The sequence below is a fragment of the Euwallacea fornicatus genome, chromosome 5 (genome assembly GCF_040115645.1).
Source record: "Euwallacea fornicatus isolate EFF26 chromosome 5, ASM4011564v1, whole genome shotgun sequence".
In the NCBI taxonomy this organism is placed as follows: domain Eukaryota; kingdom Metazoa; phylum Arthropoda; class Insecta; order Coleoptera; family Curculionidae; genus Euwallacea; species Euwallacea fornicatus.
In genome coordinates this window covers 205,309-229,287 of record NC_089545.1, presented here as the reverse complement: position 1 = coordinate 229,287, position 23,979 = coordinate 205,309, and the positions used below count along the sequence as shown (strand labels likewise).

Genomic DNA, 23,979 nt, shown 5'->3' with positions numbered 1-23,979 from the left:
GTGCTCGCAGCCGGTCAATAATAATTTTCCACCAACTGGAATTCTATATTTTAATTTTGTCCTACATGGAAATGGTTTTTTCGATTATCAAGCCGAATTGCCGTTAAGCGCAGTTATTTCACTTAAAATATTGCAAATAAAAAGGTTTGTTTCGGTTATCGGCTGCGGCAGTGATGCGCTACCAATTCAAAATACCTCGATACACCGAATAACCGTTTGCGATAATCGTAATATTCAGCCAGAGCAACTTAAAATCTCATCTTAATTCCATCCTTCCGTCCATTTTACCCTCCCAGACATGCCTCCCCTGGAGAGGGACGCCGTCGGAAATTTTCAGCAAAGAAGCGAAAAAGGTGGTTTTGGTCGTTGCCTGCAGCACCACTCCGATTCCAATTCAAAGTTCCCGGACACGATGGATAACTGCTCGTAATAACTACAATATTGACCATAACAATTTTAGAATTTCCACGTGCGAGTAAAAGTAGCGTTTTACAGTTCTGCTAAGTTTTTTGTTCGATCCGCTCCAGCCCTGCCCCTATCCGTCAGGTATAATTTTAGCAAGATGCCTCCTGCTAACTGTTACAACAACAGCTCGAAAAGAAGATCCTGGTTCCCACCTGTGAACAGTCTGGTGTTGGGGCTATTAATACCGCGATACGGGAGTGCCGAGCAGCAACATAATTTAGGCCAGATATTAGAAGAAGGGAACAGAGCTGGCAAACAAACGAGGGCGACGTCAAGCGTGATAAAGGGTGCGGATCTCCTGCATAAGGGCGGTCCGGTGGACGCTTTCGGGCCCTGGGGTAATTAAGTGAAAACTGCTGCCGACCGAGACGCCAGAAAGGGATAACTGCCGCTTATCTCCCTGGATTAGAAAGACGTGTAAACAAAATAGCCGGAGGGAAAGCGTTAGATGTGGATGATTAGCTTTAGGGGGGGTTCTGATTAGAATTACGCGTGTGTGTGAATGCGCTTAGTACTGTCGCATAAACAATGGGAGGTGATATCTTTCCGATTACGTTATGCAGGTGAGATTTGCATATGCCGCGGCCTCCGCGTCCTCCCGATTCGACGCACGTCGACAATTTTTCTGCGCTAGAAAAGCAGAAATCTATAAATTAAAAGAATATTACCGAAATGATGTGTGAACAGTTCGCCGTTCAGTTCCAATAGATTAACGGATAAATTGCTTGAAATCGTCCCATTCCACGCCGCACCCATATAACGCAGAGCAGTAGTAGACGAGGCGCTATATGTCTGTTATTGGCAAATCCCCTTCTCGGGGAGTTCTCCCATCCCTTTGTTGTTCCAGAAAAGGAACAAACCGTTTTGATGTCAGATTTAAAAGCGTGACATCGCCGGTTTCAGGCTGCGATGTTCGCTCTTTGCCATTCTAATGGCGCATATTTACCGACACTCGCGTGCACTTATGGAATGCATGATTCCTCCCTTGATCTGCCCTCGGAGATATTTCGCGTTTTCGGGGTGAAAACAACTGCGGAGGAGAAAATATTGGCTTCATGAAGATTGAGAGTTTAGTGACGGAAAACCAGATTTTTGAGCGATGCCGGGGAATACGGTCTCAGGACTGCCGATTAAATACTGCAGGATCCGGTAAGTATCGAAGTAAGGGTCGGGTTCGAGACAGGTTTAGCTTTTTGGCTGCCCACCCGACGCAGGTGTCTCGTCGAAGTCCACGATCAACATTCGCACATCGCTTATACGTCAGGGGTACCTAATATTGAGAAAGCGAGAGTGAAGTCTCGACTTCACCCTCACTTCCTCAATGTTAGATACATTAATCCATACTCGGTTGACGACTTATTTTCCTGAGATGATGACGTAATAAAACATGTACCTCGCGAGAAAACATAAATCTTTCAATACTTTAACGCTTTTTTGCTTGAAGACAAAGAAGTTCTAATACCGAAGGATGTGGTAAAAACTCCACTTTATGGCGGGCGAGTAAAACGACGGTGGCGGCAGTGGCGATGGCGGGATTTTATGACACGCCGCCGCCTCGCGTTTGAACGAGGGTAAGTGTGTGTAGTTCTGTGATGAGAGGTCGTAATTTATGAGGGCTGAGGTGAGGAAAATGCTAAGAAAAATAGGATATGGAATATGGGGAGAGTCTAACGTTGGTCCAACCCATTCTACGTTTTTGGGCTGGTTGGTGAGGCTTCGCCTGGAAAAATGGAACACAGAGGAACTTCTTCCTTGGAAGAGATCCTCCACCATGAGTCTCTTTCCTGACGTTTTCCGGTGAAGACGGCGGTGATAAATGTAGCGCTTGTGAGTTCTCAATTCTTTTCCGACGTCCTCTCATCTGCTGCATGACGACTCCTTCATTCGAAGTATCCCTACTTCATAACAAATTTTTAAATTGTAACTCAACCTCACGGCGTTGGAACACCACACATGGCTCCCTTTCGAGATATCCCCTCAAGAATATTTATAAACTTAGTTTCCAATTCCAATTTCCTCTTTGAATCTTCTACAAGATGAATATGATATTCGTAATTTCACTGTGTCAGAATTTTATTGCACACTTTTCTTCGAGCAGTTACCGCAACGTCAGCTCTAACTAAATCTCTGATCGCTTCATTTGGAACTCTTTTATAAATTAGAGAAGTGAGTAAATCGTCTACCTGCACCATTCGGCAGTGAAGAGAGATGGATTCGCCCGTAACTTTTTAAACCGAACCACGCCCATTGCATTCTCGAGTTAAAGAACAATTAAATATTTCACATTCACACCCTATGTAATTTGCGATGCCCTCAATTAGTAATTCAATCAAAATTGGCAACGGGGGAACTCGACGCTGCGTTCAATTTTCGAGCGAATGCTGCGCCCCTGGCAGGAGGGCGGCCAGATTATGGGACTGCAGGGCACAGGGCACCCCCGCGCCCTTAAATATTAAAGAAATAATAAGCACGTGACAACGAAAGGCGCGACGTGGCCTTCGGCCCTGGTGGGAATCCCTTCGAGCATATGGGGTAATGCGGGAACAAAATGATTCGCCTCCAGGGGTATTTGATATTTAGATTTATTTCTGATGTGGGTTGATTCTTGAATGGAGAAAATACGTATCAGCAGTTTTTTGGGTGTTACATTTGCGTGCAACAGAATATGCAGGAAGAGAATTGCAAATTGTCCCTAGAAACGAATAAACTCGAAAGGTAAAAGGAGGATTAAACGTGTAACTGAATATTTATTATTCCCTACCTGGGACGGCGAAAGAGGGTTTAAAGATAGATTTAGAGGACTCCAGGACCTCTAAGGGACGGGTCGCAATAAAATATGTAAGCACTCCATAGGGAGCATTCGCCACCGGATAAATGTAATTAAACGTAAAATTACTTATCTTCCGATGGGTAATTTTGTGACTGACAATATTCCTACAGAGTAGGATACTACAGAAGGGAGTAAAATAGAGAACTTTCCAGAGAATTGATCGTTTGAAATTGCATCCGCAATATGTGATCCGATGGCAGTAAAAACTGCGTATCATGCCCGGTATTGTTGAGCAGCTCAGCACCGCATGAAACCGGACAAACATAAAATTGTAGCGACCACATAAAGCCCTGGGCAAACGCCCTATGCCGCAGAGCAGGCGATGGCTCTGGTATTGTAGAGTTTTTGCATAGAGCCTCTAAATAATTTCTATGCAGTGTTAATAATTAAAGCAGTGCTGTCTACGAATTTGACGACGTCGATGGGACAGCTTTAGGACGAGGTAGGAACACAATGTGTTCGATGGTGAAGAAAACGCAATTACTAACGAAACGAGAAGTGACAAAGATGATTACGATAGCTGCGGGAGAAGAAAAGCGAAATCTTTAAGAAATGACAATTTTCCGAATTCGAGCGACTTGTCATTGTGCGTGCACAAACGCACGATGATATGAGGAATATTTGAGAAACGAAAATGCGTAGGGTAGGTGCGGCGGGGTCCTGCTTCATATGGGGACGTGGTTCTCCTTTTTGAAGGTCTAGGTACTTCGCCTATATAAAATTTCTCATTTTTTTAGCGGTTCTGTTTTGTCTTTGTGCTTTTGGAACGTAGTGCGTTTTCGGTCCTAAAAACTGTTCGAACATCGAACTTATTTCCTAATTGTTTGATTTGGTTCGATACACCTGTCAGTATGGCATGCTGAAAAAAAGGTTCGTAGCAGGTCTATTTTGATTTTGCCTGATTACAGGCTGTTCGAAGTTGTGAAAATTTCCTTCATTGCATCTCAGTTTTGGCCCATCACAAAGACATTATACAATCCTCTTTTCTACTATGAATGCACACTTGGCAATAAATAATAGATGCAACGCTCTGTATTACTTGGTTTTTGGCAAATAAACACTTATTTCAAATTTTTTATTTTTTTTATAAAAATATCTAAGAAAGGAAGCTTTGGCCTGACAAAGCCTTGAGGTTCGTTAGCACTGCCTAGATCGACCAACCTTATCAAATAAAAAACTTTATAGTTTTTTCGGGAAAAATGCGATGAGACCGCGTAGTCCCGTAGTCTTTTTGGGCAGAAATAATCGAACTAGTAACGATCAGTTAATATTGGTTCTCCACAAAGGCCATTAGGTTTTTTCCGAAAGTGCTAAACGACCGCCACCCTCAGCTACCCACACTTATTGCCTCATCCGATCCGTTGGCGGGGCCTGGGGGCGGCGAGGGCTCACGGGGGCAGAACAGGTTGGCCGGTAAATGAGCAGTAATAAAGCCGGCCAGAGGAGGCAGCAGCCGAATCGCCCACTGCCGTAGGGACTCATCAGTTGCACCATAACGTTCGGGCGATATCGCGGGAATTTGGATGTAAATAAAAAGTCGGTCTGTAGAGAACAACCTGAGAATCGGAGATCGCGAACTAGTGCAAGTGGAAGATCAAGCGAACACGCGTAAATCACAAAATATTTCGTTCATAGGTATGTTTAATTGGTCTGCAATCGCTTCGCGTCGTTAATTGCGTTATTTATTTTTATGGCTATAGATTTAGTCAATTCCAATCGGAAACCCTTTGGAAGCGTACTAACATTGGGCGGATTCTAGGAATTTACGACGGTCAGACACCGCAAATCTAATTTAAACTGTGGCGCCATTTTCCGAACGAAAAAATTACAATTAATTAATTTCCGTGGGTTCTTGTAGTCCGAAATAGCTGGATGATACCCATTCGCTCTGAAAGTCCCCAATTGCGTTTTCACCTCCATTTTGACGTTATATTGATTGTCAATTTCGGTTGACATTAATCGCAGGACAGGGACAAAGGACTTTTATGGTCCATCAAACGCGACGCCATATCGGCGTTGGCGTCGCGTCGCGGCTGCGGCGGTGGCGTGGACACGGCGGCGGCTGCGGCGCGTGTCTGACGCGTCTCGTGCCTAACAAGCACCGTCCCGTCCGCCCCCTGAATCCCCAATATCCCGTGAACATCAAAATGTTTCCAGAAACGCAATATGCGTCGTAACTAATAAGACTCGTTAAGAGTAGAATTTCTCCTTGTGGATGACAGACGCGTCGCTTTTCACGTCGCGAACTGGCTCAAAGGTCTCGGCGACCGCAACAGATGGCGCCGTAGATCAAAACTCGTCGGACCGGCAAAAGTCCTCTTTGGTGTTAAAAATCTTAACTGTTGTCTTGGACCGAAAACAATCGAAGTATAAACAATTTCAATTCAAAACTCCCTCTCGATTTCAAGAGAGAAACGCCCGGCCAGTAGAACTTTCGATATCTAAAACATTTTGAAAATTCCAGTTTTCACAGCTAGATATCCCCGTGCACCGTGCCCCTCGCCGTCAGCGCTCTGTGGCGGTGTCGGCACGCGACCAAAGATCCCCCCTGCCGCGCATCCCCTTGGCCGCCCCGACGTCGGCGACGCTCACTCGACGCCTCATTGCCCAGAAAGTGACGCTTACGAAAGGACGAAACTCACGGCACGTCATATTAATACGATCCGCGTCGCGCAACTAATAATACCACAAACTCATCTACGTGCGAAACTCGTACGAATAAGTGTCCCGAAAGTTACCTGAAAGTAACTTTTACTTTGAATTGTTAATCATTATATGGCAGTTGTCGAAAATTGGGATAGTTGAGCCCGTATTGTCTTACGAAGTTTTAGTTGGACGGTCGAAAAGCGAAAACTCGGTTTTTTTGGGAGAATAACTTACAAACATTACGGAAGTAGTAACAGCGAAGGGTAAGTGACTAATGAAGTTTACGATAAGATATTTTAAGACCCGATAAATCAATTGGGGGCAACTTTTCTGAGAGGGTAATTTCCATAGAAATGATAAAGTAGAGACGGATCCGGACCTACGTACATTATATCCTAGTTTTGTAGTCACAAGAATTTTTTTTAATCTTCGTAAATAACCATTATCTAGCCCCTTTAAATTCCCAAGTAGAAGGTAAACATTTCTATTTTCATAGTGTTTAATAACAGGCAATAACTTCACCTTTTATTGTATCTACTCGTGTTTCCATGGTTTTTTATTCCTTATTCACATTTGGCACCCATTTGGAATTACGCCTTTCCGTGTTAGAGAACGTGCGTAAAGTGAACGGTTGACTTCTCTAAAAAAGAGGATTGTTGAAGAATCAATTATCGAAAGTGGAGAATTGCCCGTCTTTCCCTAAAATCCTCGATGCTTTTACCTAAGCGGAAAATAGGTACTTGAACTAACGTGAATCTAAATAGAGCAATACATAAAAGTTAAGTTTTATAGAGCACCTTTTAACTAGTTTCAACGATCGTAAAAGTGTCCCACTTGACTGACTGAGAGACAGAAGAATGTCAGATCCAATTGTGATGGAGCAGTTTACGAGAATATTAAAACCTCGACTAAGAGAGCGATTTCGTAAATAGAGCTAAAATATTGAAGCCAACTCATATACGTACGATATATTACCCTCTAATGCGTCTACTTAGTTCAATGAAAAAGAGGGGCGTGTTAGAACGAAAATGTAACGGTTCCCGGAATCGAGCTTAAATCGTAATTGGGCAACTAACCTTTTACTCACTTTAATTGTAAAAATCCGGAAAGATAGGAGCTAATGGCGAATTCGGGCATCCAAAACGTGCGCATTCATTGCTGCACTATTGTCTGCAAAAGTTGAACGCGACAGTGTGGCATTTCACAAAACGGATAAAAAGTCACTTTTTGCATGCTCAAATTTGCAATAAGGCTGAGAGAATGCCACAACTGGCTGACAGGAATTATCTGTAATTTCGCTTGCTCATACAAATGAGTCTTCTCCATTTACCAACGCATTACATCGTTCCTATTCCCTTTGCAGACGACAGTTCAACTGACGTCCATGACCCAATAATGACAGCAAAAGCCAAACGGCTCGCCGGCGCTGAACCAATAAGAAGAGCCAACAAGCCGCTGATGGAGAAACGACGTCGAGCCCGCATCAATCAAAGTCTGGCCGCCTTGAAAACCCTAATTCTGGATTCAGCCAAGGCTGACAATACGAAACATTCCAAATTGGAAAAGGCCGACATTCTCGAGCTGACCGTGCGACATTTCCAGAGACACCGGAGCTTGGACGTGAAGGGCATTAATCAATATAAAGCCGGATATTCGGACTGCGTTAGGGAAATCCAAAGATACTTGGAGACACCTGATGCTCAAACCATGACGGTCATGGATTCGGGAGTGAGACAGAGGCTGCTGAGACACTTGGACAATTGTGTATCTGAGGTCGACGTGGATCTGAGGCAAGCTCTCAACATCGCTCCGGCCGTGGAAGAACGGCTCCAACATCCCGCAGACTCCTCTACCTTAGAAGAAGTCAATAATAATACCAATAATAGTAATAGCAACTCTAGTAGACTGGAGGTGAAGAGCGAAGATCCGAAAGCTATCAAAAACTACGATGGCAACTTTGTTTTGTTGCTTCCAGAGCATTACGTGCAATTGGCCAATGCTCTGGGAGTTAATCTTCGGCAGGCGGCTGATAGAACGCCCAGTCCTGGACCTTCTGGAGAGGCCAGCGGGGACGGTGAGGAAGTGCAAGTGAAGATCGAGAAGCCTCTCGATTATAGTAGGGGTAACGAGCAGATGGAGAGCATGTGGAGGCCATGGTAAACCATCCGAGTGCGGAAAAATATCAAAGAAAGTGATGAGAAGGAGGTTTTGATTTCGACATCCAATTGATGTTCTAATAAAAAGATCACCATTTTTAATTAGTTTTTAACTTCTAGTGATGAGTTCTCAATTGAAACAGACCTTTCATGCAATTAGTGCAATACTACAATTTATTATTTTGTTTCCCGCTCGTACGTTTCTTAAGGTAATGTGATAGTATGTTCTAGGCTTTATAAATATTATATATACATATATATATAATATATATACATATAGGTCAAACTTTAATTAGTTTATTAACCATTAAGGACTAAAACGAGCATTAAATTTTGTAATGCACCACCAAGGATTCACTATTATAAACATTACAAAATAGAACTAGAAATTTTTTACTTAGTTTTTCAAATGTTGCATTTTTATCTGTAAATAGTAAAATAACTAATATATTAAATTGTTCTTCTGACCGTAATTTGATGTCAAAACTAATAAAATTTGTTAAAATTAACTACCACGGAGAGTTTATTTATATCTCTCGATTCTTCTACTTTACCGTTCTTATTCCAGATTTCGACATATTTGAGAAACCTGAAGAAACACTCGAATGAACTTGATCGCTCATTCCCATATTTTCGAAAGACAGATCCAGTATGGTATTACATATCTAAATTTTACCGCTCTAAACGACCAATTACCAATGTATTGCCCTCTGCGAATCTCTTTCGGTTTTAGGGATATTCACGAGTAAATGGAGGTAACGATAACTGAAGTGAGCTTGAAAGTCTATTTCTTCCCACCCGGAGACGGAAATCTTTATTTTTCGAATGAAATAGTCTGTATATTATTGCATCTTTAAATAATTCCGCACAAGACGAAAAATTTACAAATATGTTTTTCTACATTTACTTCTTTTGATTTTTGAGAGTGAATGGAGATAATACTGAAATAAGCTCCGTGGAAGTGTAAAATGAATGGAAGATTCAGAGATTAGCGGCTCGTTTGTTTGAAATAAAAAGCTATATTTATGTACCCATCTATTAGATCTTATCGGATTAGTCCTTCTTTGAAGAAATACTCACCAACACCGACATATTCTCTATATGTAGACGAGAAGCTAAAAAAAAATTATTACGTTTCTCCATGATCAACCGACTCCCTAAGATTGGCAGTCGCCATAACCTTTAAAACCCAAAGTTTCCTAAACTGCGCGCCGAAATTTTTTAATAAACAACTAGCTCCACGTGGCTGAACATCCCGAGAGTCCAACTTTCGGAAGTTTGGAAGTTGCTTAGCCGAGTCTGGGGTGCCGGCAAGCGGAGCACAAAGTTGCGGATCGCTCGGGAAGGAGTTTCGAGGAGTTTCCCAAATGGCGAGTTCTGCTCCGAGCAGGGGGAAACCGTTTGATTATCATGCCGACGAAGTTTCCACGAGTTGGTGTCGAAGTCTGCTCTTTGTTGGGGCAAGTATTTTGCGGCGTTCGCAATAAATCAGAGAAAGTTGTTAATTTCGAGGTGCTGTTCTGGGAGACGAAAAAGCACTAAATGGATTTTGAGAGGGGATTCATCAGATTTTGTGGAGGAAAGTCAAAAAGCATATGTACATATTAGGTTTAAATATATTTTGATTTCCATCTCCATGATCGAAAATTCAAGGATAGCAGTTCGAATGAAAAAGCAGTCCTCGCATAGTTTTTTAGCAGGCAAGGGTCCAAGAGCATGTTCGGCATGGTCTTTTTTATCAATTATCTCAAAAAATATAAACAATCGTTTTTGTTGAGTCTCTGCTCTTAAAGATGAAAATAAAACCTAAAAAAGTGCATCGGTTTTTTAGAATTTATGTGTCAGTTTTTTGTGATGTCACTTCAGTTTATTCCGACTGGTGGCGCAATCTAGACACCAGGCACACCACCTATCTAAACAGAGACAGATTGCTTCCGTTGCATTATGCTCGCTTTAGCTACTCGTCCCTAGATGGCACTACAGAAAACTACAGAGGAGTATTTTATTTAGTGGCGCATATGTGCATAGTGCCACGCCTAGATTCAGGCAACCAACAAGACAAATGTATGTTGTCACGTGATCGTCTGGAGGTTTGGGTTATTTTTTTGTGTCGTACCCGTAATTTTTCTCATGTTTTATTTCGTGATTAGCGGAATAATGTCCTGAGCATCACCCTGTAGATTTGACTAATAGGTTATGAGAAATAAATTGAACCCGTGTTACCATGCATACAGTGTTAGGTTATCTCTCACCAGTACAACGCGTTTGGATTACATATTTCTATTATGGTTTTTATATCGGTTCATACTCTCAACAGAGCTTATAAACTAATATCGTGAGTAACAACACGTCCATAAGGTGGAACTGAGAAAAACTATTTCTTAAAAATTATTACGTATACCCATGCCTTTTCTAAGTAATTATTGAAATTTCGATCTCCTCCAAAAATATGGAAAAAAATTAGAACGAGTAGACAATAAAAAAACCCAGGACTCCTGAATACACTTTTTATTCAACATATTGATCAGCTTAATTACATATTCCACACAAACCTGACAAACCATTTTTGACTCAAAACAGAATTCTTATAAATTATTATATAAACAAAATGGACATAAAAAAATGATAATATTTCTCTATTTCTCTTTACGTTCATTCAAGAGTGAATTGTGTAATCTTGTCACCTCGGCTTCCACCAGATCCTGACAAATAACCCCATCTACAGTGATGAAATTGGCACAACTTTTTCTTGATTCAATGCTCTTCACTGCTCCAGATTTGGGGTCTTTTATGATAAGCAGAAGCTCATATTTATCATCATACCTGTGAGCAATAAGAGTATTTTAGAGCAGGGCAAATGAAATAAGTTTTAATCACAGCATTACTTTTCCATAGCAGAACTTGCAATCCACACAGTTCCCTTTTTTTGTCCTTCCTTTTGAGTGCATACAGCAAAAATGCCCTTTTCTTTGTATGTGGTGTAGAGAGTTAAGATGGCCATCATGAAGAAATAAGTTGCAACACTGAATATTAGAATTGGCCTAAAATATATATAATTGAACAGGTTAAAATGCAGAGGCGAAAGTTCCTTTCTGAAAAATTACCTACCTTGATTGTGGGAATGGATAAAAATAATCCCAGAGCAAGGCAAATGTGGCCACACCTACTGCGATTGTGCAAATGGCTAATCTGCCATCCATAAGGCCGAAATTTTCTACATAATTGAATTTCTTAGTGAGGACCTAAAGATTAGAAAAAACAATCAGATATACTTATGCTGCAGTAGCAAGTTTGCACCTAAAGAAATCACTCTATATAGACAGTATTATTCATGTTATTATGCAATTTAGTTAAAAATTTTAACAAATATTTGAAAGTATCAAGAAGTTAAAAATGCAAAGAACATTTTCCAAAAGCTCTGGAAAACGTCAGCTCCTAGTAAACCTATTAAAAGAACATTCTTAAAGTGTTTCACAATAATTATAGAAAAAATTGAGATTCCCTTTTCCTAGTCATGCACTGAGACATGGCCGAAAACAAAATAAATCTGTCATATGCTGCTTAATGAACTAGCGAGTTTAACAGAAATTTTTATATTTCTATACACAAACCTCTTTTACTGCATCATCCAGTGAGTTCTTCACAGCTGAACTGTCCCATTTGTTAATTTTAACTGACTCCTAAAACATGTTTTTGTTAAAAATGATCTAACTACAAATCTAGAAAATGTGCAAAGAATATTTCAAAGCAACCATTCCATGTTTCCTCTTGAACATCAAACCTGAACTTATAGCTACTTACTTTCTCCTCTTTCCCTTTTGAATCGCCCTCTTTAGGAGCCATAATATATATTAATTAGTGGAAAATACTGTTTTTAATTGGATGTTTTCGGTAAATAGGGTATTTTATAGGACCACGTCAATGTTTTTTAACGTATACAATGGAATATTTGAGCGTCAACCTCTTTCAAAGTCAAATTATCAGCTGTTTTTGACATTCAAGGTTTTTAAGGACTTTCGAATTACACAGAACACTGCGGATTCTGTGAGTGTAGTTCAGTAGATGTGTCAAAAATGTCTATAATTGATAACTGACAAACTATGAGGTTTAATACAAATGCTAAGTTACACAAAAATTAATTTCCTAATTATGGTACCAATATAATGCACTTAGTAAAATTAGATTGTTTCTTCAAACAACTATGCATAACGCCTTACATCTTGCAGGGCATTTTAATGACAATTAAAGCCGAGATTTCTTGAGTAAATAATTAGGTTACATTTACTTGGACAGACACATGTGTATTTCTATATGCATGTATCTATCAATTTATATTGAAATTATGTTTCCCGAGAGAAGTAAAAATTAAAGCCAAAATATGTTTTAACTTAAACCTCTTTCGTGCCATATTGCCATCCTCGAGGTCTATATGTATGCCCCAATTACTTTTATATCAAATAAACCAACTAAATCGCTTTTGATTATATAAAATGACAAAGTGCACCGGAGTCCCGTAACATGATCGACCCCACTGCTGCAATTAATTTATTTATCAGTAAAGCAATTAAAATGATTGCTTTCAATTAATACATTCGTTATAGCAGCCTACTTCCAGTGGGCGACAGGTTTTTTTTATAACTGCTTCCTAATTAGTTATCTATCGGTTGGTTATCTTGATGAGATTTACTGATGATTCAAACACTTTTAAAGACAATTTTATTATATTCGCGTCGTTATTATTCTCCTCAAAACAAACTTAATTTCCTCGTTAATCTTCTAACAAAGAATCGGCAAGAAGACATCCATATGGCTCATGTTAACCAAAGGCACTCTCATCTAAAATTTGCTAAAGCAACTGCAGCTGCAGCAGCAAAGCAATGGCGAACGGGTACATTCTTCTATCTTCGATTATGCCGTTAGCGTCGCAAAGAGAGAAGACCATCTTGTCTATAGGAAGGACCCAGGCCAGCTGACGCTACCAGCCGGTCGCTTCGTGTACTTGCACCACTCTGCAAGCCACAAGAATGCGAAAAATATGGAAACTACAAATGCATTAGCAGCAGTTAATTGAGACGTTGAGGACTCCTAGATGGATATTATGATGATGGAATGTCGCTGATTTTATAAGTGTATACCTATTGCATCGTTAGGCAATGTAAGAGCAATAAAAGGTATCTATTATTTAATTTGCAAAGTATAGTGGTTTCTACTGAGTGCCTATTCTTTGGCATGAAGTGTTTCTTGAAAATTTATACGTATGTAGAACATTATCGCAAGACGAAATGCTAATGAAAAATAATCAATTTTAGATTAGGTGAAGCCTGCAGAGCGTGGTACTCTAACACACGGACAAATGATACGATTTCTAACGGAGAGTTGTTGCGATTAAATCGAGACCTCATCTGCAGGCACTCAAGTGTTCACTCTAACAGGCAAAAAGCACTTGGTTGTGTTATGGATAGGAAGAGACAATTTCAAATAATAGAGCATTCTCATCATCGAAAAATTCATCCATAACGTTTATGATTCAGTAGAGTCTTTAGAGAAAAAGAATACACACGTTTGCGCCTTGCACTTTCCACTTCGACTTCAACATGCAAAATTGTCAATTTAAGCCACACTTAAATTGGCAATCGCCTGAATAAGGTAGTTGAGGAGCGAGAAAAGAAATAGAGTTCAAAAGAATAAGTTTAATAGAGACGAAAAAAAGTTCTCCGTAAACATTCTACTCTTTGCCCAAACTGCTACATAACAAAGTAGGTTCGTCGATAACTTTCCTAGAGATAAAAAGCAATAATTGATTGTGCATAAAAACCCAATATTTTTTGTTGTATTGCAAAGACATTTAGCTGAAAGTGCGTTATTAGAATTTTTTCCAACCCAAGTTAAAAATAAACAATAGAAGTTATAGTTAAACCGCAACATCGACCGCAAGCATTGAAATTCAGTTTCAATGGGTGATTTCAATACTCCATCAAATTGAACCCGTAGAATGAGCAATAGATTAGTCGTCCTGCCTCATGTATTTCATTTCCACTTGGGGTTTTTATGGCGCGTTTCTCCCATGACCCAGCACTTTAACCATCGCATCGCCTCGGATTGGTACCATCGCTCTTTGCTCCGACCTAAAACACGACGATGTGGTTCGTACTTTCTCTTTGGAACCGAAGAAAACTGTTCATTAGCAGGGCGCTTTGCCGGTGATGGTACGTCGTTGAGTGGTCGAATAGACAAAGGAGGAAAAATACTTCTATCTGGCATAATCGATGCTATTGGGAGATCATTGTGACAGATTGCAAAAGGGAGACAAATTGAGAAATGTCTGATTTTATTACTCGTTACTCTATCAGTTAGTTAACTAAGAGAGCTTATATAAAAGTTGCCACGTCCGGGAAATAATATCCGACAACCTGCCGTTGAAGGAAGCCGAGCGTGAAAACCCTGTTCCGCAAGGATGCCCCTTCTGGTTTGGACCTGGTGGAAACAGCTCAGATTTAACACTAAATTTGCCTCAGGTGCAGTAGCTATTACAATATGCTCTGAAATCTTCTTATATTATGTACCATAACCCCTACCTGTGAGCCTTGCAAAAACTTATTTCAATCAAGTTATTTCAAACGTGATGGATGGGAAACTTTAGCAATCATAAACAATTTTTCTTGAAACAACTTTCCCAACACATCTCCTCATAAACCCACTAAATTGCTGCCATCAGGCCGTCAACATCAACTTACTCATATCTACCTAATTAGCATAAATTAATAGACTAGGCAGCAGATCACAGCTTGGGTAATTAAAACAGAACTCTTATTGCTTTATAATTCTTAATATTACTGTCGCACTCTTTCATAAGCAGACAATGGCCATTGAACAGAGACTCAATGTAGGACGCACCAAATATAGTCAGAAAATACGTGACAAACGAATTCTTATGACTCGTCATGTATTTGTAATTGTTTTAGGTGTTTACATCATGTCGATTTTGTACATCTGGATGATGTGTTGAGTGTTGATGTCGGATCGACTTTAAAGAACTACCCTGCGCGACATGGAAAAAAGAACGCACCTAAAAATGGTTGATTTTATTTCAATAATTTTTGCCGTGCATGTTTGTATATGGGAGCACAAAAAACGATTAAAATTTCAGCCACATTTATCATTTTATTTACGAGTTATCAGGATTTTTAGTTTTTATTTTTACTATGAAAATCGCAATAAAATATCAACAAGATAACTGCAAAATATCATTTATTGGTGTATAGTGTGCTTAGAAAGTGCTTTTAGTTTAATCAAATATGCCCAGACGCAGAATGCAGCAAAATTTTCATGAATTGTGCGAGCTTAATGGAGGTCGGTCGAACAGTGGGTCTACGAGAGGCTGAGGTCATTTAGATAAATCGCCACTAGATCGAATCGTAGTGTAAACACTATAGTGAGATGTTGTCAGGCATGGTACCAAGAAGAGCAAATAGCTAGAAGGAGAGGTACTGGACGATCTCGAGGAACTACAGAACGCCAAGATCGCCGCCTTCCAATTACGGTCCTAAGAGATAGATTCGTCTCGCCGAGGACGCTGGCGGATCAGTGGTTTGCTTAGTATGGAAAACCAATTGGGATTCGAACTATTTACCGCAGGATAAGGAGTTTTGAACTGATTTCCGACCGTCGCCGTTTTGCGTTACCCCTCACTTTAAATAATCGTCAAAATCGACTGTAGCGGTGCAAAGAACGGATACATTGGAATCAAGAAAACAGAACATAGAACATAGAACTGGAACATAGGAAATAACGGCCCTTATTGTCCAAAGAGTCCTTTAACTGAACCCTGAATATTTCCCACTACCATTTACCATTTATTGCACTGCTACAATCAACACGAAACAAGTATCCCACCTAGAGAACTAGCGCCTAATTAGTGGTTGTATTGTAATTATTTTATTCAAGCTTTTCTTGACCAATCTGGAGTTTGTTTGACTAAACATGACACAACAAGTGATGTGATTTACGTGAAACGGTATATCATCCGCAACTAATTACATATGTAACAAACACAAACCCCTCGATTCCACTCGTAGAGCCGTTACCGTTTCTTACTCCAAAAATTTTTACGCTCAATAATTATCTATTTTTCAAGTACGACCTTCATGCATGGTTCCCTAATTATCGAAGTACGTTTCTAAGCATTGTTGAAACTTCTGAATTTTTTTTCGAATTACACTCACCAGCTGTTCCAATGCCACGGACTTCCTTAATAATATGACGTGAATAATGATTCCAAAATATGTGATTCTTGGCACTTGTTAACTCAAAAGAAACACGCTAATTAATCGTTGGACTAATTAATATCGGGCATTAAATCATAGACAATGTTTAATTGCAAATACGTGATTTACGAACAATAATTACTTTTCAAGAAACAGATTAGATAGATATAGCTGAGATAAGTTATAAATCGGTGTACTGTTACATTAGAAGGAGGAGGTGATAGTTAAACTTTCCATACAAATTTTGGGCTAGGAGAGTCGTCGGAGTTGTCTCATTCAGAATAAAATAATAAAAATAAAAAACCTCTATGAGCAGAAGTATAAACGTGGAAATAGTACCCTCATACGTTTCAGTACACTCGACACAAACACTTGGAACACTTTCTGAAATAGTATACATACATATATTGAATGTGGTTTATCAACAACGAAAACTACATGTAATCGTGTTTGCCTTTATCTACCCCATGTGGGTTAGAACCCTTAGCAATTGCGGAAACTGTTATAATAAATGAGTATTTAGTTGACAAAGTGAAATAAAGCAAAAAAATTCACCGTAAACTAGCAAAGGATAATTAAAATGTGTAAGTTAGTGGGGTAAGTTCAACTTCTTTTATCTACGATATTTTGAACCGATGTAAACAAAAATACAAATTACAACATATTTTGTAATGAAGTTAGTTTGGTACCAATCATGTGTAACGACCTCAATATGTAAATTACTGTAATTGTCGACGTTTTGAACCTAAAATAGAGCCATCCTCAGGCACAGTAAATTTTGAGCATTTTCTCTTTTTAACTCGTTTAATAACCTTACAAAGATGATAATACGGTTCCGATTTTATTGCCATCTTGGCCGCCAACCTAGGCAACAAGAAGGAGCGGAGACAACAAATTTCTTAATGTTCTTATTGAGCCTATAAAAGCAATTTCTCATGCTCACGATAATGAGGTATTAAAAAAAACTTCTAATGCTATGTGACTGTGTAAACGAATGAACACACCATCATATAGAAGGCAATACTAAACCTCTGACCCTCTGACACTGAAAACAAGATTCCAAACAGGTCCTCTTGCCTCGTGTGCTATAAATCATAATCAGGATTAACTGTATTTTTCAATAGGTTCAAGTAAGCTCCCGAGAGCACGCATTTCCGTTTGGATATCTATGTAGATTCGGGAAGGTCATGCTTTTCCTGTGTTGTGTGTTTGTTAAACCTGATCTGGATTTATTCGAACAATTATTATTAGAGGTTCATTCGTTCAAAGAAAGGAAGTAGTTAAATTCTGGAACATATTCTAGTATCGGATCTAAGACCAACCCGAGAAGAGACCATATCTTTTGCTACCGACAACCTAATATATCAGCATACAGGGAAACATAAATAGCTGCTAGCAGTTTACATCGCAGGAGAACGCATTTTAAATTAGCGGTTTTTGAAGTTTTGCTGCATTTCTAACTGCTGATGTATGAACTTTTGTGCGTGTGTGTGATTAACTTGCTGATTTTACTTATGCAGTCAGGATTATGCAGGCATATAATTTTCATATTTAAGCCGAGGCGGAAAATAACCATTAACCGTCAACACCTGTCATTTCCCACATCCTTCTTCTGAAGAGATTTTCGTCTGAACAAGATACAAGTCAATTAGAAATTGCATTTTTTTTTGCGAGACAAGTCTCGATTTAACATGAAGTACGCCACTGCAATTGTGGTGACTAGGAAATAGTCTAGAGCCAAGAACGAGCTTAAACTGAAGCAAGAGCTCGATCGCAAAGTCATTATTCTTTAAAAAAGCTCTTCACGAATCCTGTTACTAATTTCGTTCGGCGTGTCTTTTTTACTTTTTATCGCTTCTTGACGAGAAATTGATTTCACGTAGATTGCCGTGATTTTTTCGGCCTTTTTTACAACGAAACTATGAAATAGGTTTCATCTACTAAACACGAAATGAGTTTTTCCGTGAATTCCTCGTCGTTGCGGATCAACGGACTTAATGTTATTAAAAATTATTGTTTGTTTTATTTATAGTACGGTTTTGAAATTTGGGGCCGCGCGCAGAAACAATCGTCACATTTTCGAAGAAGTGGATCACCTACGCAAAGTCGTTTGAAGGAAGAACGCGATTTGCAGAGATAACATGCTAGAAAATTACTTTTCTTTCGTTCGGTCCAACATTTTTGAAAATTCGTCTTCCACGTTACCTCAAAATTTCAGTTCTTGAGGGTCCCTATTCTACAAATTCGTATGGGCCCGTTTCGTATTCGAAAGGTTCTATTAAAGAAACTAACCAAATGGCAACAGAGGTACGGTGTTTCCCCGAAAATGGGACCTCGCAAAAAAAGAAGCCATACCATGATTCTTCCGACGTATTCCTTACGTAAACCCGACTCCTAGCTAAAGTCCCAGCAAGTCCTAGTTAAATTTGTCAACCAGGCGACTCGGGGATTCTTCTCTCTCAGCCTACGTGCCAGTCAGTGGTGAATGGTGCATTCATACGCTGTTTTAGTAACAAAAATCTCACAATTTTATGTAACGAAAAGAAATTAAGGAAATGCTGCAAACCGTAAATGTAGGTCAGGTCGACGACCATTATTGCCTAAATTATAACAAATCATGTTTGAATGGATCGCTGACAGAAGAGCAAAGTATTCGGTTCTTCGTATGGCTGACATTTAAGCGTTTGCTCTTGCAATGGCACCACGGCTAAACACACCGCCAGAAGATAGTGAAGTAATTGTCGACTTCTCTATGTTTCCACTGACGGGAAACTGCAGTGTTTATGGGTCAATGGTACTCCTGCGATCTGCATTTCCTCGAGTACTTACCATTGCGAACGCATTACATTTATTTTGCCAATTCGTATAGCCGAAAAGAAAGTACCTTGTCTAACCATCTCTAAGGGTAAGGAAGATTTACGGTCTTGAAGGAGAAAAACTGAAAATCTGCCAGCGTTCATCGCACTAAAACCGTGACGAACTTGCTTGCACAAATAAATCATTAAATGATCGTTTACGTGTAGTAATCAATGATGAGACGTTACTTGGAGGAAGAATTCATGAAATAAAATAACAGACAACTGTGTCGTCAATGGCCGCTACTGGGACAAGAAGAACTCATTTGAGGAGAGCGCTATTGCTCAATATGAAAGTTTGGGGCCAATGGCCTTAGACGAAGCGAAAATGCAACAAATTCGGGCTGAAATCGAGGTTTAGAAATTCATGGAAATGTCGCAGAAGACGACATGGCTTTCTTTACAAATAATAAATAAACATGTTTCTCGCACTCGAACAAGCATTGACATTGTGCATGGAAAATAAGACATCCCCCCTCAGATAAAGCCTTAGTACGTCTTTTGCGGTAAAAATTAACATGGCAGCAGGTTTTATTTTCGGGGGAACACAATGGCAGTTAGACAAAAATTTTGCAACAAGATTACTGTGCTAAGTCAGTGGAAGGAAAATAACATCTTAATCAACAGATATCGCTGTCTACGAACTGCCAGGTCGAGATTCATATTTTTTTAATTAATTTAGACCTTGAAATAATTCCAACAATAAAATATTACATGTAATTTTCAACATAATAACAGCGGAGGAAATGGGACGTCAGCAGAAACGAGTTTCGGTCCGAATTTGTATGGATGATGATAGTAAACGGCAAGTTCCTGCAAACTTAAATCTATGAACTTTCAAATTATCATGTCATGTTATGGGACACGTGAAAGTTCTTCTCCGTTGTGTTTGATCAAAGACACGAATTGCCTGATTTTACCGTGAAATTTTGCCGATTGATGTTAAACATAATGAAATATTGGCAAAGAAAAAATTAGATAATCTGACATTTTTTCCTGGTACGTATTTCCCATCACGTCGAGTAATGGGGTCGTTGCACCTTTTATCAATGATGATGGACGAAATGCACTCTCCTGGCGATTTTCATAGAGCCAAAGCGAGACAGAGAGAACCGGCCAGAAACGTCCGCATCATCATGGGGCCATAGTTAATTTCAAAGTCATTAATTGATTTACCACTAAGATTGTTGCGATTCAAACCATGAATAATGCCCGTACCAGCGTCTAAAAAGATTTTCCTATTACATTTTTTACCGGGTACAATACGAAACAGTTTTATTTTCTACATTGTGTTCGGTGTCGAAAACGAGTAAAATTACCGCTGGTACTGGAATTAAAGCTGGGAAAAATATTATTTACCGGTTTCTAAACTGTAATTACAAATTCATTAGACACGCAATGGTCGGGTTTTCAAACCGCTGCCATTGGCGTAGCTTTTCGATTTTCTGTGACCAACAGGAAACGGCTTATTACCAGCGCTTTTTGTTCGTTTCGAATGCATATTTTATTAAGTTTTTTTTTTAACTCGTTGCTCTACAAAACGAACTATTCCATATATGGATCTCGAAACTGTATTTTCCGCGTTTCAAAAAATTCGAATATTACTACTCGAATCGGAAATGCTAAGTTAGAAGATCTGTGTCATTCATCTTTAAACCACAAGCTTTTCCTCTTCCATCACCGGCCACGTCCTTAAAGTCTCAAGATCGCGAAAAGCGCCTTCCCTCGCTAGGTTCATGTAAAGCCGCGTTAGTCCGCGTGGCGCTTCAAACCCGAGCTTTTCCCCTTGGCTTTGGGAGACCCGACCGTGCCCCAACTCAACTTTTAGACCTATCTAAAGCGGTGAAAATTCTGAGAGAACTGCAACACTTCTCGCAGGGGTCTCAGTTTTTTGCAAAATAAAATAGACTAATTGGCCATTGAACAAAGAAACATTCCTAGAAACTCCATGCGTTCAACGCACACAACAGGAAGGGAGAAATCTTGGTCATGATCCTGATAATGATCAACCACCGTCTTGGACGGACGCTGCCTCACGTTCAGGTTATATCAAACAAATATTCTATCAGATTGTCTTGACTGATTGACACCCATTGCACCCGATCAATTACAAAATTCCTCATCTTGCAATCAACATTCTTCCATAAAGCGTTAAAGTGAAGTGAGAAGAAGGAACGGACATACTTTCTCTAGCTCTTTGCCATGATCGAAGAAATTTGATGCCCACTCATCTGCTGCTCCGCTATCAATCTTCGTAAGAAGATTACCGCCTTGACGGGCAACATTATCGAAAAAACTGCAAATGGTATTCGGCTACCACAAAACAATTATGATCTTGGGAATAATTATTATCAACCATTCGAAATAAAAACAATTGGACTCGTCAAGTTATATACCGGACCGTGTCCGTTGTCCATCATTGTTACAACATCGCAAGAGAGGCATTAAGGAAGACAGATAGAAGAATCGTGCCCGAGATTTAATCTGCTAAGATCGAAAGAAGAAAGGGAGTGTAGTATTTTAGAATCTGGCCAAAGTATCTTATGAAAATACTGGTTCCGAATAAAATATGCTCGGAGATGGTTTTGTCTAAGATAATATGCAAAATTGTTGAAACTGCTTGTCATTAAGATTCAGTGAAGCTCACAATTTCCATTTAAGTGCCGTAAAACTCATCTACAGGGCCGAGGAAGAACATTACCACAACCATTAGATAGGAAAAGAACTTAAAAGCAATCCAATCACTCTTCTTGACTATTGCACGTTTTCCCGAAGCCTTTACACAAAATAATGCTTCCAACTGGTTAAAGGTGAACGTTCTTTCTGGGCTAGAGCAAAGAGCGATTTTGCTTTTGCCATGGTACTACCTAATAAATTATTTATAGCTGATGAACCATGCAGACTATCGATGGTACTAGCCGCTGATGCGGTGGGTACTACCACTCTTCCGACGTCGTTTTTGTTTCGCTTGCATACCGACCTATTTGGATCGTACGGTATAGAGGCCGCTGAGGTGGGTAAATGACTTTCCTTCTTTGTTTTATTTTATTTATCAAGGATGATGGATTTGATTTGATTTTAAACCGAGATGAGAGTGCGTGAACTCAAATTAATGGAGTTTTTCTTTTTCTCTGTTTATTTTGGTGCTTTTGGTATCGAAAAAAAAAAAAAAACTGTGAACAATTTTGTTCTCTCTATTTGAACAAAACTTAATTTACACGAAAATTCACGAACACATCGTTTGCCGATGCACGGGCCATTCCTCCGCAGCGCAATCAAACGTCCGCACTTGCGGGCTATCAAGTTCTGAAAATCATGAACCTATTTACCTAAGCTCTCCATATGATAAAAGTGTATTAAACTCATTGATATAGTTGTAACGTCACGGTGCTTCCATCCAAATTTTCAACATGAATAATGCAACGCGCACAAAAAAGGCACAACGATTAGACTTTCAAATAAGGCGAGTAGCAATAAAAATGTTAATAGTTGATAAACAAATAATAATATGAGTAAGAATTTATTGTTTTCGGTTGAAATTTTGTAGAGCTTAAAATCGAAAATAAATGTCTTTCTATACCAGTTCGAAGGCGCTTCACACACATCGTACCAATGAACTTCTTCAAATTCATTCGGGACTTTCACTCCCGGTAGCAACGTAGTCGAAGACTACGAGTTGTAGGGTTACACTTGTGAATCGAGCTGAAAAAAATCGTGAATAAATTGAATAAAGAACGGGAAAGGGCATGGCGTAGCCGAGAGCCAATAACTTACACCTTAGAGGCATTTGCTTCTACTAGTATAGGCGGTATCATTTCTAATTTGTCTTGATCGAAGAGTTACGGGGGGCGTTTCATAAAATCAAAACTATTAAAAATATCTATAGAAAAACAACACAAAACTTCCAAGGCTGTATTTAGAAAAATAAGTTGACTACCATCCTCGACAAACCCAACGTCGTGGATTAAGACCAAAACTTGTTGAAACGTGAAAAACTGCAATGGAAAAGTGATTAATTTCAATCGATCCCTGTAATCAGATCTGCACCTATTACTATTTCCGAGACCCCCATGTTGGACATTCTTACCTAGGTCACGCTGTGCATTTTCTCACATAGAATATACTTCTGCGAAATGGACATAATTTTCTGACAAACCTAACAGCTTTGACATCGTTAACGTTTCCTCGACACCCTGTATACATACTAGTCGGCATCGTTAATGGCATTCCTTTTCATGTTGGGAGGGAACTCCCACTTCTAATCGCATGATTACTTACTGTAATCCTCAGATTTTCGTGCACGTACCAATAAAACGGACCCTTTTAAGCATAACCTGACCCTAACCTGGACTAACCGATAACGTGTACTAAGGAACCTATAAATGTAAGCATTGAATTTCATGTCAGGATATTACACTGACATTCACTCGGCTGTAAAACAATAACTTTGTTATATTGCGACCTACCCGACCCTAGTTTGGCATTTTAGGATGTCGTTGACACGGTGTGATGTAATACTAGGTATCACCAGACGAAAAGTGGCGATAAAAACTGAAAATTCCAAACATTACCAATTAAGAAAGGTACAACCAACCTTTAAATCTAGTTGGTACGCTTAATGTTAGTACCAAACCGGCACTGCGAAACCCCATGGTGCATTCACCTACCAATTTCTGCGAATTGTGATGCAATCACAGGTGATTTCAATTAGAAAGAGAATTGTAAAATTTTGGGGAACGATTATTATTTATCGGTTATCATTG

At 39.5% G+C, this 23,979-nt stretch overlaps 2 protein-coding genes across 4 annotated transcripts; one reads left to right on the top strand and one right to left on the bottom strand.

Moving 5' to 3' along the window:
- The first annotated feature begins 628 nt into the window (after positions 1 to 628).
- Sidpn (similar to Deadpan) lies at positions 629 to 8,606 on the top strand. Of its 3 annotated transcripts, none has more exons than XM_066282248.1 (2): positions 629 to 1,614; positions 7,305 to 8,606. In XM_066282248.1, exons 1-2 carry the CDS (start codon positions 1,521 to 1,523, stop codon positions 8,099 to 8,101), a joined length of 891 nt encoding a protein of 296 aa, XP_066138345.1. In that variant the 5' UTR covers positions 629 to 1,520; the 3' UTR covers positions 8,102 to 8,606. The 3 variants fall into 3 exon arrangements, with proteins under 3 accessions (XP_066138345.1, XP_066138347.1, XP_066138346.1); XM_066282250.1 differs by lacking the exon at positions 629 to 1,614 and adding an exon at positions 4,739 to 4,930; XM_066282249.1 differs by lacking the exon at positions 629 to 1,614 and adding an exon at positions 5,848 to 6,204.
- A 1,984-nt stretch (positions 8,607 to 10,590) lies between these two features.
- Positions 10,591 to 12,052, bottom strand: Spase25 (Signal peptidase complex subunit Spase25). The gene is made up of 5 exons (XM_066282295.1): positions 11,899 to 12,052; positions 11,709 to 11,777; positions 11,206 to 11,339; positions 10,983 to 11,138; positions 10,591 to 10,920 (listed from the first exon to the last, which is right to left on the bottom strand). The coding sequence occupies exons 1-5, from the start codon at positions 11,938 to 11,940 to the stop codon at positions 10,734 to 10,736; spliced, it is 588 nt and encodes a 195-aa protein (XP_066138392.1). The 5' UTR covers positions 11,941 to 12,052; the 3' UTR covers positions 10,591 to 10,733.
- Between the last annotated feature and the right edge of the window lie 11,927 nt (positions 12,053 to 23,979).

Bases quoted from the DNA above. Each gene is read 5' to 3' on its own strand.
- Sidpn (XM_066282248.1), top strand. From the start codon at position 1,521: ATGAAGATTGAGAGTTTAGTGACGGAAAACCAGATTTTTGAGCGATGC. The intron at 1,615-7,304 runs GTAAGTATCGAA...TTCCCTTTGCAG, and splicing joins ATTAAATACTGCAGGATCCG to ACGACAGTTCAACTGACGTC.
- Spase25 (XM_066282295.1), bottom strand. From the start codon at position 11,940: ATGGCTCCTAAAGAGGGCGATTCAAAAGGGAAAGAGGAGAAA. The intron at 11,778-11,898 runs GTAAGTAGCTAT...AACATGTTTTAG, and splicing joins CAAAAGGGAAAGAGGAGAAA to GAGTCAGTTAAAATTAACAA. The intron at 10,921-10,982 runs GTAATGCTGTGA...TATTGCTCACAG, and splicing joins GCAAGTTCTGCTATGGAAAA to GTATGATGATAAATATGAGC.